Source organism: Camelina sativa, chromosome 17, assembly GCF_000633955.1.
Source record: "Camelina sativa cultivar DH55 chromosome 17, Cs, whole genome shotgun sequence".
Lineage (NCBI taxonomy): Eukaryota > Viridiplantae > Streptophyta > Magnoliopsida > Brassicales > Brassicaceae > Camelina > Camelina sativa.
In genome coordinates, this window is record NC_025701.1 from 6996034 (window position 1) to 7010800 (window position 14767).

A 14767-nucleotide genomic window follows, 5' to 3' on the forward strand; every position below is an offset into this window, starting at 1 on the left:
AATCACATGGTTAAATCACATGTGACTTTCGGAATCAAGTGAAGGACAGTACGGTGGAGTGTGAGATAGATGTATGTAGCCGCCACTTGAGAAGGACAGTTTTGGAAAAGTGTGAGATGTATGGGCCATACAGTATGGCCCGCGGCGGCTGAATTATAGTACTAATTCTTATCTTTCACACTCAACAGTCTACAGCAATAATGTTGTTGACTCTCCCAATTTCATCATCTATTTAAGGGTTTGAAAATGTAATACCTTCATACCATACCATTACATAGCCATGAATGGTGGAGATGGTGCTTCTAGTTATGCTCGCAACTCTTCCTATCAGGTCTTTATATACATCACTCTTCCTTTCTCTTTTTTTTTCTTTTTCTATGCTAACATTTTACTTGTGTGTGCGCATGTAGAGGGGAGCCATTGAAGCTGCTGAAGCACTCCTCAGAAAGGAGATCAACACACGGCTCGACATCACAGACCATTCCTACTCGTCTTTTACAATAGCTGACTTTGGATGCTCCTCCGGCCCTAACACCATTCTTGCTGTAGATATCATCATCCAAACCCTCCGCGACAAGTTCAGCTCTTCTCTGCCTAATACTACTACTCCTCAGTTTCAAGTCTACTTTAACGACGTCTCCCACACTGATTTTAATGCACTCTTTGCTTTGCTCCCTCCTCAACGCCCCTACTTCGCTGCAGGCGTCCCCGGTTCTTTTTATGGAAACCTGTTTCCCAAGGCACATCTCAACTTGGCCTATTCCTCTTGCGCCCTCTGTTGGCTCTCCGACTTGCCACCGGAGCTAACTGACACAAGCTCTCCTGCTTACAACAGAGGCAAGATTCACTACACGGGAGCTTCAGCAGAGGTTTCCCAAGCCTACTCCTGTCAGTACAGGAAGGATATCAAATTATTTTTGCATGCCAGGGCACAGGAGCTCGCAGAAAACGGGTTGATGGCACTGATTGTGCCCGGTGTACCAGATGGTTTTCTCGATTGTCAGGAGGCTTCAACGGGATCCGAGTTCGATTTGTTGGGTTCATGCCTTATGGACATGGCCAGAGAGGTACTTGGTGGTTTTCCTTAAGAAATATGAACGCATGATGACAGGTTAAAAATAACCTAAAATGCTTGTCTGTGCAGGGAAGAATAAAGGAGGAGGAGGTGGACAGTTTCAACCTTCCCATATATTACTCAACCCCAAAGGAACTGGAAGACATCATCAAAAGCAACGGAGAGTTGAAAATTGATAAAATAGAGACGCTGGGGAGCATGGGGGCGCAAGACACTATGCCTGACCTTGAGTCGAGGGTTCTGTACCTGAGAGCGGCACTGGAAGGTGTCGTTCGCACCCACTTTGGCCATCAAATCCTCGACGATCTGTTTGATCGCTACGCCCTCAAACTTGCTCATTCCTCTTTCATCCTCCAGCCTCAAACCCACAGATCTATTATGATCTTTGTCCTTCTCAGTCGCTGTTATGACATCTGATATATGTTCTCTATTATGCAATCCATAAGGAATGGTTTACCAATTACCATCATTATCTATATATATGAATAATGTGCTCTACACAACTTTCCTCCATCGTATCATCTCTACTTTGAATAAAGAATTTGAGTCACTATTAAACAAGAATTCAATTTCATTCAAGAAACATATCAAAGGGATAGATACCCATCAAGTACTCACAGGAAACACAACAATAGGAATATAAAACCACACTTTATTGCTCCCAAGTAACTCATTGCCTGTAGTATCCACCACCTTGGTGAGGAGGTGGGTAGGGGTTCTGGCCGGGATAAGGAGGTCGAGGCTGCTGTCCCTGGTGATCATAGTACGAGCCTTGTTGCCATGATGGAGGTTGTTGCTGGGTCTGAGGAGGGTACGGCTGTGGTGGCGCTTGGCCATGAGGAGTATGGTAAGGCGGAGGTGGACCGTAGGGTGGGATGGTGTAGCCAGGCCTTGACATTTGCTCAGGTGGACTATAGTATGGTGCATGTGGGTGAGGATGAGATGGATTCTGAGTTTCTGGTGGAGGAGGCGGACTTGAAGCCGTTGGTTGGTGCACAGATGGGTATGGGCCGGAGCTTCTACGATCCTGAAAACTCAGACCAGACATCTGCCGTTGCACATCATCAATCATTTCTCGGCACTGGATACTCCTTGTCATCACAAAATCACTGCACTGCTGCTTCACATTCGTGATTGCATCCTTTAGACACCAACAAAGAAAATGTCTCAGATTGCAGGGAAGTTATTTTGCATCCTCAATGAAGTGTAAAATCAGAATAGACGAGAGCCATCCAGAGAAGTGGCATAATGTAGACAAGCATAGACAGTAAAGAGCTGGCTATTATTATATATAGAGAAAAGAAACTCACTTGGAGAGTGACATAGAACTTCAGGCCCTCATTGATGTTCTCCTTGATCTCTCGATACTTCATTATAGCAGCTTGAATCTGCTTGTAGCACTTATCCTTGGATGCTGAACAACGAAGAAACACAGTTTTAATGCCAAATGTGTCAGTTTATCATGAATTATGCTTCAATTCACATATAGAATGCCAAACATAAAGTAGTTTGATCCATCATGCCAAAACGGAAGCTGCTTGCTCACCTTTATAATCTTCAAGATTGAAAAGAGTTGAGAACTCCTCATTTTGAGCCTATAACCAAGGAAAGAAACCAATTAGAATGTAGTCGGTTTCTGAGACGCGATCATTTCAGCCCCATAAGAAGCTAGCGAACTCAATTTTCTTGGATATTGATTACAATCACCATATGCCTTCTGGTTATCAGAAAAAGATAAAACCATGATGAAATATAAAATACCACTATAAGGATGGAAAAAGAGGTAGACCTGAATTTGCATCAATAATTGTTCTTGAACTTCAATGTTTTGGGAAATATCTTCACAAATGTGATCATACTTTGATATCTCTTTCCTGAACATATCTTCATAGGAGCCAGTAATTGTCATCAGCTTTGGCAGTATGTCATCCTAAAACCAAATATCAAGTAAAAGCCTAATGAGTCTTTGTCTCCAATATCATATAATAATCATGAACAACAATGATGACTAATCAATAGAAAGAATTTACTTTTCTTTTCATATCTTTGAGCATGTCTTCAAGACCTGCCCGCTGAGCACCAAGATTTTCCAGTTGCCTCTGTGCAAGAAGGGAAGCAAAAATGTGAGAATAATAATTCGTATAAGCACTTTCCAAATCCCTCCTAAAAGTATATACTCGCAGCTTCCAAAAGAGAGAGAGAATACCAGACTCTGCTTCAGAGTTCCCACAATAGCATCCTCTGTTGCGTCCAGAGACATTATTGGCCTAGCTAGAGTTGGGATAGCAGACTCTATCTGATGATGAAAACCAAAAACCACAACGTCTACGAATTAGTACACAGATTTCGGTTTGTTATAGCTTGTACCCAAAGATTTCAGGTACTAGGATAACCTAAATAAAGACCCCTAAGAGAAAACTTCAGACAGTAGTTTGTACCTAAGAGGAGAAATATACTAGCGTATACAAAAAATAGGAGGTACTTACCGGCCGTCGATCAAGAATAGACATGAGGGCGGAATTCTCTCTCACGGATCGCTCAATCTTCACATCACTTTCTCCAGCTTGTTTCAAATTGGCTGCAAACCGATTAAGCCTATCTTGCAAGTTCTTAGTCAGTGTGCTAGATTGAGGCCTAGTCCACCGAGTCCCAAATTGACTTCTGAACTGAGAGTCTTCGGTTGCTTCTTTCTGCAAAAGCTCTTCGGTGTGCACCAACAGTTCCTGATTAACCCTCTTTAAATCCCTAAGCTGCTGCAGTTCAGCTTCCAAGCCAGCTGGACCACCACTGATCTGAACAGCTTCTACATCTTCTTTAAGATCAACAGGAAGAGTAGAATTACCATCCACAGCAAGAATAGAATCTGGAAGATCCATCTCTTTGAGCCTAACTCGAGTTAGTTCGCTAGCTTGCTGTAATCTCTCCGCCTGAGTTCTAATAACATCATCAACCATCTCAGTGTATCTAGAGAGAGCCTTTGCACTGCTGTCTGGAACAAGGATTGCAAACATCTTTTCCTTGCTTGCATCCAATATCTCAGTCATGTTCATTGGCTTAACCATTGAGAACGCGGGAAGTGGAGACAAAGAAGAAGGGGAAGGAACTCTCATGAGGTACACTCTGTCGTTTTCCTTGACAGCCCTATCCAAATTGGCATTAATGCTCGACTCTAGTGAGTTCATCGCTTCTATAAGCTGAGCAGGGGCTCCCCTTGAAGACTTCTTTGCTTCTGCCAAACGGCTGGCTCCGCTCCTCAGCCGTGCAATTTCTTCTGCAATTTCCTCTTTCTCGTGCAACTCTTTTCCATACCTAAAACAAGCTTCACTATAGAAGAGCGATGCTTTCAGCTGCACATGAGAAATCCAGCCTTTCTCGAAATGTTCCTTCAATGGTGAAGTGGTTAGCGCAGCGAAAGCTTCCTCATAAAATATGCCAACCTGATCATAAGCAAACAAGAAGTGTAAATTCAATCGACTCTGTCACTTACTCACAGTTATGTAAAACTAAAACAGATGCTCCACCAAAACTAAGCACGTTTATAGCATATGTGCCGAGTCTGAAGAATCTACTAAATCAATTCCAAGATCTTGAGTCCATAAATGTGCGCAAATTCAATCAATCCTATCACTTCTTCACAACAGTGCAGTAAAACAGATGCTCCACCAAAATCTAAGTTTTTAGAAACCTACTTACAATCAATCCGGGACTAAAGAATCTAAGATCTTGAGTCCACAACTGTGCACAATCAAAAGAGATGCAAGCATGATATGACACTAACCTGCCTAGCAATTTTAGCACAAACACCAGGGGTGCTTCCTTTGGCAATGGAATTTTCAAACACACATTCTTGAGCCTGCGCAAGCATCAACCGTTCCAACATTGCCACGCAGTCCACCGACAAATCCACGGTGAGGCTCTGCCCTATCGCCGCCTTAGATGACAAATTATCCTTCAAGTACACAAACGCACCTGCAGCAGCGATGAACGCATGTGAAGCCTGACGACGCCCATCCACGGTGGTGCGGTCATGACCGAGTCCAATCTGGCTATACGCAGCACCAAGATTGAAGAGAACAGCGGCTTTCTCAAGATGAATGTTCTGCTGAGTAGACTTTTGCTTTTGCTTGAAAGCATCGTACCATAAGAAAGTAACGGCGTTCACCTGGTGCTTCTCTGCGGAAATTGGAAATCGCGTTTCCACCAGACAAAGGGCTTTGTAATATGAGATGAGAAGGTCTCGTCGAGCTGCTGGAGACGGATCGGGAACGCGTTCTAAATCGGATCGGAGCTGCTTCACGGTTTCAAGATCGTCGTCTATAAGCTGAGCCTCGCGCTCAGAGTAGGTGAAAGTAACGTAGTTGCGGAAAGGACGGTAGAGATCAACGGAGTTCGTCTTCTTCTCATGAATGGCGAGCATCAGATTAGAGTGCGCCGAAGAAGCCATGGCGGTTGAGAAATCCCCTTTGATCGCTCTTCTCTGATTTTCTAATTTTTCTTCGATTCTTCGGTGGTTTTCTTTAATCCTTATTGACTAACGGAAGAGGATGATCGTGAAGGATCGAGACGACGGCACCAAGTCTGTTATCTTGTATTTAAACGGCGTGCAGTCTGATTTTGTAATTAAGTATAAGTCCAATGGCTTTTAAAGTTTCCTTACGCGTTAATTAAATGAGACACCGATGGTGGAACTTTTCCTAATTAGAATGCTTCTCTTTTAACCATGTCTAACCTAGAATATATTTGGGAATGTTTTTATCAATAGTTTTTGGGATACATCTTGTTATATGTAGAAAGTTTCTATTGAAAGTAGGAGATTATGCAAAAGAAAGCATGGTCTTAAACGCTGGATGTGGTGTGGCCCGTGTGGGTATGGACATGAACATGATCACAAATTCACAATCATCAAAACGACTGTTGTGGTGACAATCAACACAGTAATATTAATCTTTTACGGGATTACAAAAATCTGTGTGTTTATGAATTAGAGAGGCCTTGATGAGACTTTGGTATCAAAAGAATAATGATCTGATGAAACAGTTTAAATTATACTGAGATAATACAAGAACTATATCTGTCAAAAGTTTTTGAGCAGCTTGTCGTTTGAGACTCCATCAGCTACAAGCATTGTGGTTATCTCCTGCAACAATACAGATCGAACAACAATAAAGATACACATCTTCTTAAGCATTTAGGTTCTTAGAAACTAAACACAGTGAGTGCATACCTCAGCCATTTGTTTCTGTCCGCACAGCACCGCTCCCGTGGCCTTGGGTGCTGAGAGTTGTTTAGCCCTTGCAAAAGCAGCCTACACAACACATCATCGTATATATATATATTAGTGTGATCCACCTTGAGTTAAGCATTTAGATTGATGTTTATCAATCTCACCTGCACGTATCCGGTTTCCCCTTTCCACCCATCATCTGGCTGTGATAATACCGGCACAACTTTGACACCCGATGATTCCCACTCTTTAAACTTTTCCTACATATCGAGAGTGTATTCCAAGATGAATTTTCTATAGATCAAAATGAGAGCAAGAGATATCTCTACGCCTATCATCAAAAGATTTACAATTTAAGTGCATACATTTGTGTCTACAGACATCATGAATTGCAAAACAACTGAGAGAAAGAACCAAACCTGGTAAGCCATCCTTTTCAGGTTCCTAGCCCCGTAATAGAGTCTTACGTCAGATCTTCTATCAGCGCTAAATCCTGACTCAATTAGTGAGCGGATGGGACTGCAAAAGATAAGAACAAGACGTTTACTTAATCCATATCACCATCACTAGACATTGTTGATTCGACCAGGCCTTGAAACAACACACAGAAACACCTAAAATGCCATGACTAAATTCAAAACACACATAACCATATTCCCCTTGATTGAAAGAAACATCCTCAGCTGTCATAAATCGCTCTAACGCTAACAACCGAACAGATTGATCATGAGATTAGATCAACACACACAGCAGAAAAAAGCAACATAAACAGTCCATGGCACCTCTGATAGGTTGAACTCATACTCTTGCAAATTGCAAGTTTTAGCGCATCAACAACAGGATCTCACAACTTCAAAGCCAGCAGGATAAATAAAAGCAACTGAACTAAGCATCATTGAGGATTCGCCATAATATCTAACTAAACCAAATTCAAGATACTGAGTCTGAAAGCGTTGTATCAAGTAATAAATGCTCTGGACATCAACCTTTAACCTAAACCATACTAAGATCATTCATATATCAGCTAAGAAGGAGCAATCAAATTTGAAGTAAATCCAATAAACTATGCTAGTGGACAAAAAGGCCTCACCTAATCCCAGATCCAGTAGCAAAAATCAAAACCGTGGGAAACTTCTCCGGAGGATCAATCTGATCGATACTGAAACCATTACCCATGACAGGGCTAAGCTCAACGGTCTCCCCTTTCTTCAACCCGCAGAGAATCTCGGCGGTAGATCCAGCGATACTCTTGACCAAGAATTCGAAAGCACCACGAGAAGCCGTTAAGGAAGGAGGAGAAGCGATAGCAAGAAAAGAAGGCTTCTCGACATCAGGAACACGGAGCTGGAGATACTGACCAGGTCTCGTGTAGGAAGCTACGAGATCCGGGGAGTTTGAAATATCGATCGAGATGTGGAAAAGCGATTCAGCAGCCGATTCGATTAGAGAGAGCGGAGCCGGGGTCCAGAGAGTGGCGTCCTGGCGAACAGCGGCGGCTGATACGACAGAGGCGACGCGGTTGTTACGGGGTAAGCGGAGATGGCGTGTGAGAGGGAGACGGCGTAAGATAAACATGGGGGAGAGGGAGTGGCTAAAGTGCGCATGGGTGACACAAGGCGCGAAAGGAAGAGTGGACATGGTTGGAGAGTTTTTGGGTCTCTTAATATGTGACCGTCAAATTTAGCCGGCGGTAGGAAAGGGCGGCCCGATTGGTTCGGTGGCACGAGGAGATGTTTTTTTTTTTTTTTTNCTGTGCACCTAATTTTTTATTCAGCTCCAATGTTTTTGCCACGTGGCCTCTCCAATGAATATATGATAGTATATCGTTTTATCTTCTTTCCGACCACTACTAGTCTACTACAATACTACTAGTGTGCAGTGCTCTGCTATAAAGACAACAAACAAATGGATGACATGAAGAATCTTCATTTTATTTTGTTATCTTTGGAGAATATTAGTACAAGAAACTTTACCAGCTTCGCATCCATTTCTAATATTGTATGCAATTATCACGAAATATATGTCGTCCAATCAATCTCGCTATGAGTAGGAAAGTCATATTGTATGCAATTATCAGGATATGAGTTAAATGCTCGAACGAGTTTAGAAAAGTCACCAACATATAAGACGCAGAAAAATACAAATTCTGACCCACCCCTACAAGGCTACAAAAGTTGCTAAGTGTATTCAAAGTTTCTTGCGAATCTAAGGAGATGATGACAAACAGTAAACGACAGTAGTAGAAATTTGATTGAAATAAAAAAAATGTAATATCAATACGCAGACAGCAAAACGCATCACCACGCCACCCGCCTTTACGCTGTAGCTGTTTTACAATGGGAGACGCAGCGAGCACTAGTGCTGATAGTTTGCTACTGCCTGTCGATAGATTTGAGAGAGTGACATGGAGAGATCTACAAGATGGATCATTCGTGGTAGAACTCAAGAGACTTATCTGCTTTGCGGCTCCTATGGCTGCTGTTGTTACTGCTCAGTTCATGTTGCAGATCATCTCAATGATGATGGTGGGTCACCTCGGCAATCTCTCCCTCGCTGGCGCTTCCCTCGCCTCCTCCTTCTGTAACGTCACCGGCTTCAGTCTCATCGTCTGTTTTCTCCTCATCATTTTTTCTAAATTGATAAACTCATCTCTCTCTGTTTCCAAAACCATGAAAATTGCTTCCCCTCATCACTCGATTCTTGTTTTTTGCCTGTGATGCCAGTTAGGATTGTCATGTGCCCTGGATACTCTCAGCGGTCAAGCTTTTGGAGCTAAGCTATATCGGAAACTAGGTGTTCAGACATACACAGCTATGTTCTGTATCGCATTAGTGTGTCTCCCTCTCTCTCTCATTTGGTTCAACATGGAAAAGCTTCTTGTATTTCTTGGCCAAGACCCTTCAATCGCACATGAGGCAGGAAATTATGCAGCTTGGCTCATCCCAGGACTTTTTGCTTACGCGGTTATACAGCCGCTCACTCACTACTTCCAAAACCAGACCTTGATCACACCTCTCCTCATCACCTCTTGTTTTGTGTTATGTCTCCACGTTCCTCTCTGCTGGCTTCTGGTTTATAAGTCAGGACTTGGTAATCTTGGAGGAGCCTTGGCTCTCAGTTTGTCAAACTGGCTCAACGCCATTTTCCTTGGATCTTACATGTGCTACTCCTCTGACTGTTCTGAAACACGCGCTCCACTCTCCATGGAGATATTCGACGGCATCGGAGAACTCTTCAAATATGCTCTTCCTTCTGCGGCTATGCTTTGGTAATTCTCACTATTATNTCCTCTCTGCTGGCTTCTGGTTTATAAGTCAGGGCTTGGTAATCTTGGAGGAGCCTTGGCTCTCAGTTTGTCAAACTGGCTCAACGCCATTTTCCTTGGATCTTTCATGTACTACTCCTCCGCCTGTTCTGAAACACGCGCTCCACTCTCCATGGAGATATTCGACGGCATTGTAGAATTCTTCAAATATGCTCTTCCTTCTGCGGCTATGCTTTGGTAATTCTCACTATTATCTGTGCCTTTTCACTTCTCAACGCTTCTACACTTTTGTTAAAAACTTTCTTATGAGTTGCAGCCTAGAGTGGTGGTCATATGAACTCATAATATTACTCTCTGGTCTCTTACCCAACCCAGAACTGGAGACTTCTGTGCTCGCTATCTGGTACTCTCCCTTGCATCCACATTTCAATCACTTGTGAGTTTGTGACAATCTCGAACTTGACAACATGATACTATTCAAACTATGGCAGTCTCCAAACAACTGCGACAATCTATTCGATACATCTTGCAATCGCAGCTGCAGCAAGGTTAGCACTCTTGTCATTACTAGCTTAAGAGATGAGGCATACACGATGAATCATATGGTTTCATGTTCATAAGCGGATGTTTTCTTTTCTTGCACAGCACAAGAATCTCAAATGAATTAGGTGCTGGAAACTCTCGAGCAGCACATATCGTGGTCTATGCAGCAATGTTTCTTGCAGTAGTGGAGCCATTGATAGTGAGTACATTTCTATTAGTCAGCAAGAATGTCTTCGGCTATATTTTCAGCAGTGACAAAGAAACCATCGACTATGTTGCAAAGATGGTTCCATTGGTCTCTATTTCTCTCATACTGGACAGTTTACAAGGGGTTCTTTCAGGTTTTAGACTTGTTCCTATTTCTTTACTCAAACACAAGCTAGTGTCGAATATATATATTCTCTCTGTTCTTCCACAAAATGCAAGACAACTCTTAAGTCTTCATGTCTATCCATGTTGAGTGTTTACAGGAATTGCAAGGGGATGTGGGTGGCAGCATATTGGGGCTTACATAAACTTTGGAGCTTTCTATCTCTGGGGGATACCCATTGCAATATCGTTAGCTTATTGGGTTCATCTGAAAGCTGTTGGCCTTTGGATTGGCATACAAGCGGGTGCCGTTCTGCAAACTCTTCTGCTGGCTCTTTTCACTGGCTGCACAAACTGGGAAAACCAGGTCCATAGCTTTGCCTTTTGTCCCTTCTTCATGACTTGTTTCTATTGTGAAATAAACATATCGATGTTCATTTAGATGCATGATTTTGAACTCTAGGCCGGTGAAGCGAGGATGAGAATGAATGTGACGTAATGTTAGGCGCAGCTAAAGAGCACTTACCAAGTCAGAGCTTCGTATCTAAAGATTACAAGACACGCATGTTCCTCTTCGGTTTTACCATTTTTGTAGCAGCACAAATCGATGTATGTTACTGTTGGACTAGTGAAAGCCGTAAAGAATCGGTCTTCTTTGTAATCATACCATATGATTATAGACAGTAATAATAAGCAGCCCTCAGCAGTCGGTTGTTTAGATGAAGCTTTATTCTGGTTGTTCAGAAATACCTTTGGACAGACAATGATGCAGTCAGGTGATCCCATTCTGCTGATACCATCTCGCAATCAGACGTGCAACACAGTAGTTGGAAGTCAAGGAAAGACGTGGGAGCTGCTTCCGAGTATTGGGGCTAAAGTTGTCCATCACTGAACCTCTTCTCGATACAAAACCCGTTCATAAGCCTAGCAGAAGCAATAAAGGACACCTTCCTCAGTTCTTCTGGTGGAATAAACATCAGTTCTGATTTCCTACTATTCATGGGCTTATTGTTGATAAAAGCAAAATTGGATAGTTGACGCCCAAACGCATGAACATGATCTTCATTACAACCTTGAAAAGAGTCATTTCTCACCCATAATTTCACTTCTCAATAGGTTGGAGTATTATCACATATAACTCCTTAGTCAGTGAGTTATCTTTAAAGCATCCCGCTCAAGCAGAGTTGATATTAGAAAAAGTTATACCAAGCCTAGTAGCTGTCATTGCAGTTATCACATATCTTCCTCTGTTGCAATGATGCAATCACCAACAATGTCCACCAAAATCTGAAGAAATCACAGATCAAAAATTAGGATTTGCAACTAGCAGATACCAATTCGCCTATCTGAAGTCTAAAAAATCAAGAACCAATTAAACAACAAATAGCAATGTGTGAGTGAGGTCAGAAAAATCTTGAAAGGCATGATTAAACAAAAAAAATAAATAAATAATTCCTCTACACACGACCCGACCGTCTAGGATTCTACAATCGTGCGTAACTGACCAAGAAATCTAAAAAAAAGCTGACGAAGGAAGGCGCACGATAAATATGGGGAGAGAGGGAGTGGCTAAAGTGCGCACGGGCGAGAGAAGGTCATGAAGGAAGAAGAGTGGACAACTGGACATTAGTGGTGTTGGAGCTATTTTTGACCTGGCCCTCAAATTTAGCCGATGGTAGAAAAGACCGGTGGTGGTGGTTCCCTGGCACGATGAGTTTTTTTTTTTTCCTTTTTGTTCTTATAAATTTAAGGGAACTTCGTTTCTATATTTTAGACACGTGGACGGTCAAAATTAATTGTCACGAGGTAGTATCTTTTTTGCCCCGACTACTTCTTCGGTCTACTATGAAGAGAAGAAAACAAATACTAATAAACTATTGGACAACGAACCAGCCATTTTACCCCATTTATTTTATCATATGTTTCGGAGAAACTTCCAAAACACCTTTTACCAGCCCAAAGCAAATCAATCAAGCAGCTGTGGATTACAATTTCGTTCACATTCAATGGAATTTTTTTAATATTAGAAATTACAACTAAGGCAAAAAAAAAAAAAAAGAGATTGTGGATGACAGAATTGTCAATTGTAAGCAAAAAAAAAAAACGAGATCTCAGAAAAATATCCAGACGACGTGATGTACACAATACAGAATAAAATACTATTTCACTTGAGAAGAAAACTTAAGCCAAAGAAGATAAACAAATAGTTTATTTCCATTGACTCTGTTTTTGGGAAAATCGTGGAACGAGGGGAGACATGCAGCAGGCAAATCATAAATATCACTCACCGCCTTCTTCACCCTTTCATCCTCACAAATTTTTGCAGTTTCTTTTTACATTTCTCTCTCTCTCTGTCTCTGTCTCTGTTTCTCCGTCGTCGAAGAAGCCATGGGAGACGCAGAGAAGAGCAACACCAACAAGGAAAGCTTGCTGCTTCCTCCTGTAGAGAGAGTTGAGAACCTGTCATGGAGAGATCTACGAGATGGATCATTCACCGTTGAACTCAAGAGGCTTATCTGTTTCGCCGCTCCTATGGCCGCTTGTGTTATCGTTCAGTTCATGTTACAGATGGTTTCTATGATGATGGTTGGTCACTTAGGCAACCTCGCCCTCGCTAGTGCCTCCCTCGCTTCCTCCTTCTGCAACGTCACTGGCTTCAGCTTCGTTGTCTGTTTTTTTTGCTCTCTTCCTTCTTAATTTGTCTCTCTGTTTAATTTTGGAATGATTTGTTAATTACTTTTTCTTGCCTGTGGTGTGTTTATTTAGATAGGATTGTCATGTGCCTTGGATACTTTGAGCGGTCAAGCTTTTGGAGCTAAGCTATATCGGAAACTAGGTGTTCAGACATACACAGCCATGTTCTGTCTTGCTTTGGTGTGTATCCCTCTTTCTCTCGTTTGGCTCAACATGGAAAAGCTTCTTGTGTTCCTCGGACAAGACCCTGCTATTGCACACGAAGCCGGGAGATATGCTGCTTGGCTTATCCCTGGACTCTTTGCTTACTCTGTTCTACAGCCTCTCACTCGCTTCTTTCAAAACCAGAGTTTGATCTCACCTCTCCTCATCACCTCTTGTGTTGTCTTCTGTATCCACGTTCCTTTCTGCTGGCTTTTGGTTTACAAGTCTGGCCTTGGTAATGTTGGTGGAGCCTTGGCTATCAGTTTGTCAAACTGGCTCTATGTCTTTATCCTTCTTAATTTCATGTTCTTCTCCTCCGCTTGTTCTGAGACACGTGCTCCCCTCTCCATGGAGATATTTGACGGCATTGGAGAGTTCTTCAGATATGCTCTTCCTTCTGCGGCTATGATTTGGTACTTCATCTTTTTCTTTCTCTGTTCCTTTACACTTACTCATGCATGCCTCCACATTGGAAAATAAATGAACTCTTTTGTGTGTTGCAGCCTAGAGTGGTGGTCATATGAACTCATCATATTATTCTCTGGTCTCTTACCCAACCCACAACTGGAGACTTCTGTGCTCTCTGTCTGGTATAATCATCCTCTTGCATCTTTCAATTTCAGTATCTTGTCACTAATAATGAATTTGCCAAAAACATAATGTTATTCAAACTATGGGCAGTCTCCAAACAGTTTCGACAATGTATTCAATACCACTAGCGATCGCGGCTGCTGCAAGGTTAGAGCTTTAGTCACCATTACATAAATGCTGTTCATGGCAATTATGAATCATATGGTTTCATGTTCATAAGCGGATGGTATTTTGTGCAGTACAAGAATCTCAAATGAGTTAGGTGCTGGAAACGCTCGAGGAGCACAGATCGTTGTCTATGCGGCAATGTCTCTTGCAGTAGTGGAGGCATTGATAGTGAGTACGTCTCTATTAGTCGGCAGGAATCTTTTCGGCCATATTTTCAGCAGTGACAAGGAAACTATCGCCTATGTTGCAAAGATGGCTCCATTGGTCTCTATTTCTCTCATCATGGACGCTCTACAAGGGGTTCTCTCAGGTCCGAGACTTGTTCTTTTTTCTTTACTCAAACACAAGTTATTGTCGCAATTTAGTTTCTTCTCCTCAACATACTGCAAAAAAGATCCAAGTCTTCATGTCTATTTCTGTTGTGTGTTTTAGTCCTGCATGTATAAAAGTGTGATGGTTTGCAGGTATTGCAAGGGGATGTGGATGGCAACATATAGGGGCTTACGTGAACTTAGGAGCTTTCTATCTCTGGGGGACACCCATGGCTGCATGTTTAGCCTTCTGGTTTGATCTGAAAGGTGTTGGCCTTTGGATCGGAATCCAATCTGGTGCGGTTCTGCAAACTACTCTTCTCGCTATTGTCACGGGCTGCACAAACTGGGAAAACCAGGTCCTTTCCTAGTTTCTTTTAATC

General features: G+C 42.3%; 5 protein-coding genes across 8 annotated transcripts; 3 read left to right on the forward strand and 2 right to left on the reverse strand.

Annotated features, from left to right (window-relative positions):
• On the forward strand, nucleotides 222-1578 carry LOC104755820 (probable S-adenosylmethionine-dependent methyltransferase At5g38100). Its single transcript, XM_010478289.1, has 3 exons — nucleotides 222-331; nucleotides 411-1067; nucleotides 1145-1578. The coding sequence occupies exons 1-3, from the start codon at nucleotides 281-283 to the stop codon at nucleotides 1490-1492; spliced, it is 1056 nt and encodes a 351-aa protein (XP_010476591.1). The 5' UTR covers nucleotides 222-280; the 3' UTR covers nucleotides 1493-1578.
• Nucleotides 1580-5649, reverse strand: LOC104755821 (ALG-2 interacting protein X-like). Its single transcript, XM_010478290.2, has 8 exons — nucleotides 4854-5649; nucleotides 3562-4512; nucleotides 3282-3371; nucleotides 3106-3174; nucleotides 2865-3005; nucleotides 2622-2670; nucleotides 2386-2489; nucleotides 1580-2216 (listed from the first exon to the last, which is right to left on the reverse strand). Exons 1-8 carry the CDS (start codon nucleotides 5517-5519, stop codon nucleotides 1746-1748), a joined length of 2541 nt encoding a protein of 846 aa, XP_010476592.1. The 5' UTR covers nucleotides 5520-5649; the 3' UTR covers nucleotides 1580-1745.
• Nucleotides 5993-8074, reverse strand: LOC104755822 (fruit protein pKIWI502-like). Its single transcript, XM_010478291.2, has 5 exons — nucleotides 7390-8074; nucleotides 6719-6818; nucleotides 6464-6559; nucleotides 6300-6380; nucleotides 5993-6212 (listed from the first exon to the last, which is right to left on the reverse strand). The coding sequence occupies exons 1-5, from the start codon at nucleotides 7935-7937 to the stop codon at nucleotides 6150-6152; spliced, it is 888 nt and encodes a 295-aa protein (XP_010476593.1). The 5' UTR covers nucleotides 7938-8074; the 3' UTR covers nucleotides 5993-6149.
• Nucleotides 8512-11144, forward strand: LOC104755823 (protein DETOXIFICATION 12-like). Of its 4 annotated transcripts, XM_010478294.2 has the most exons (8): nucleotides 8515-8905; nucleotides 9023-9370; nucleotides 9605-9801; nucleotides 9881-9967; nucleotides 10056-10112; nucleotides 10210-10448; nucleotides 10578-10783; nucleotides 10880-11144. In XM_010478294.2, the coding sequence occupies exons 1-8, from the start codon at nucleotides 8636-8638 to the stop codon at nucleotides 10913-10915; spliced, it is 1440 nt and encodes a 479-aa protein (XP_010476596.1). In that variant the 5' UTR covers nucleotides 8515-8635; the 3' UTR covers nucleotides 10916-11144. The 4 variants fall into 4 exon arrangements, with proteins under 4 accessions (XP_010476595.1, XP_010476596.1, XP_019095242.1 ...); XM_019239697.1 differs by lacking the exon at nucleotides 10880-11144 and having other exon boundaries at nucleotides 9023-9389; nucleotides 9624-9801; nucleotides 10578-10873; XM_010478292.2 differs by lacking the exon at nucleotides 10880-11144 and having other exon boundaries at nucleotides 10578-10873.
• LOC104755825 (protein DETOXIFICATION 12) lies at nucleotides 12583-14761 on the forward strand. The gene is made up of 6 exons (XM_010478295.2): nucleotides 12583-13083; nucleotides 13183-13727; nucleotides 13818-13904; nucleotides 13996-14052; nucleotides 14145-14383; nucleotides 14538-14761. Exons 1-6 carry the CDS (start codon nucleotides 12805-12807, stop codon nucleotides 14753-14755), a joined length of 1425 nt encoding a protein of 474 aa, XP_010476597.1. The 5' UTR covers nucleotides 12583-12804; the 3' UTR covers nucleotides 14756-14761.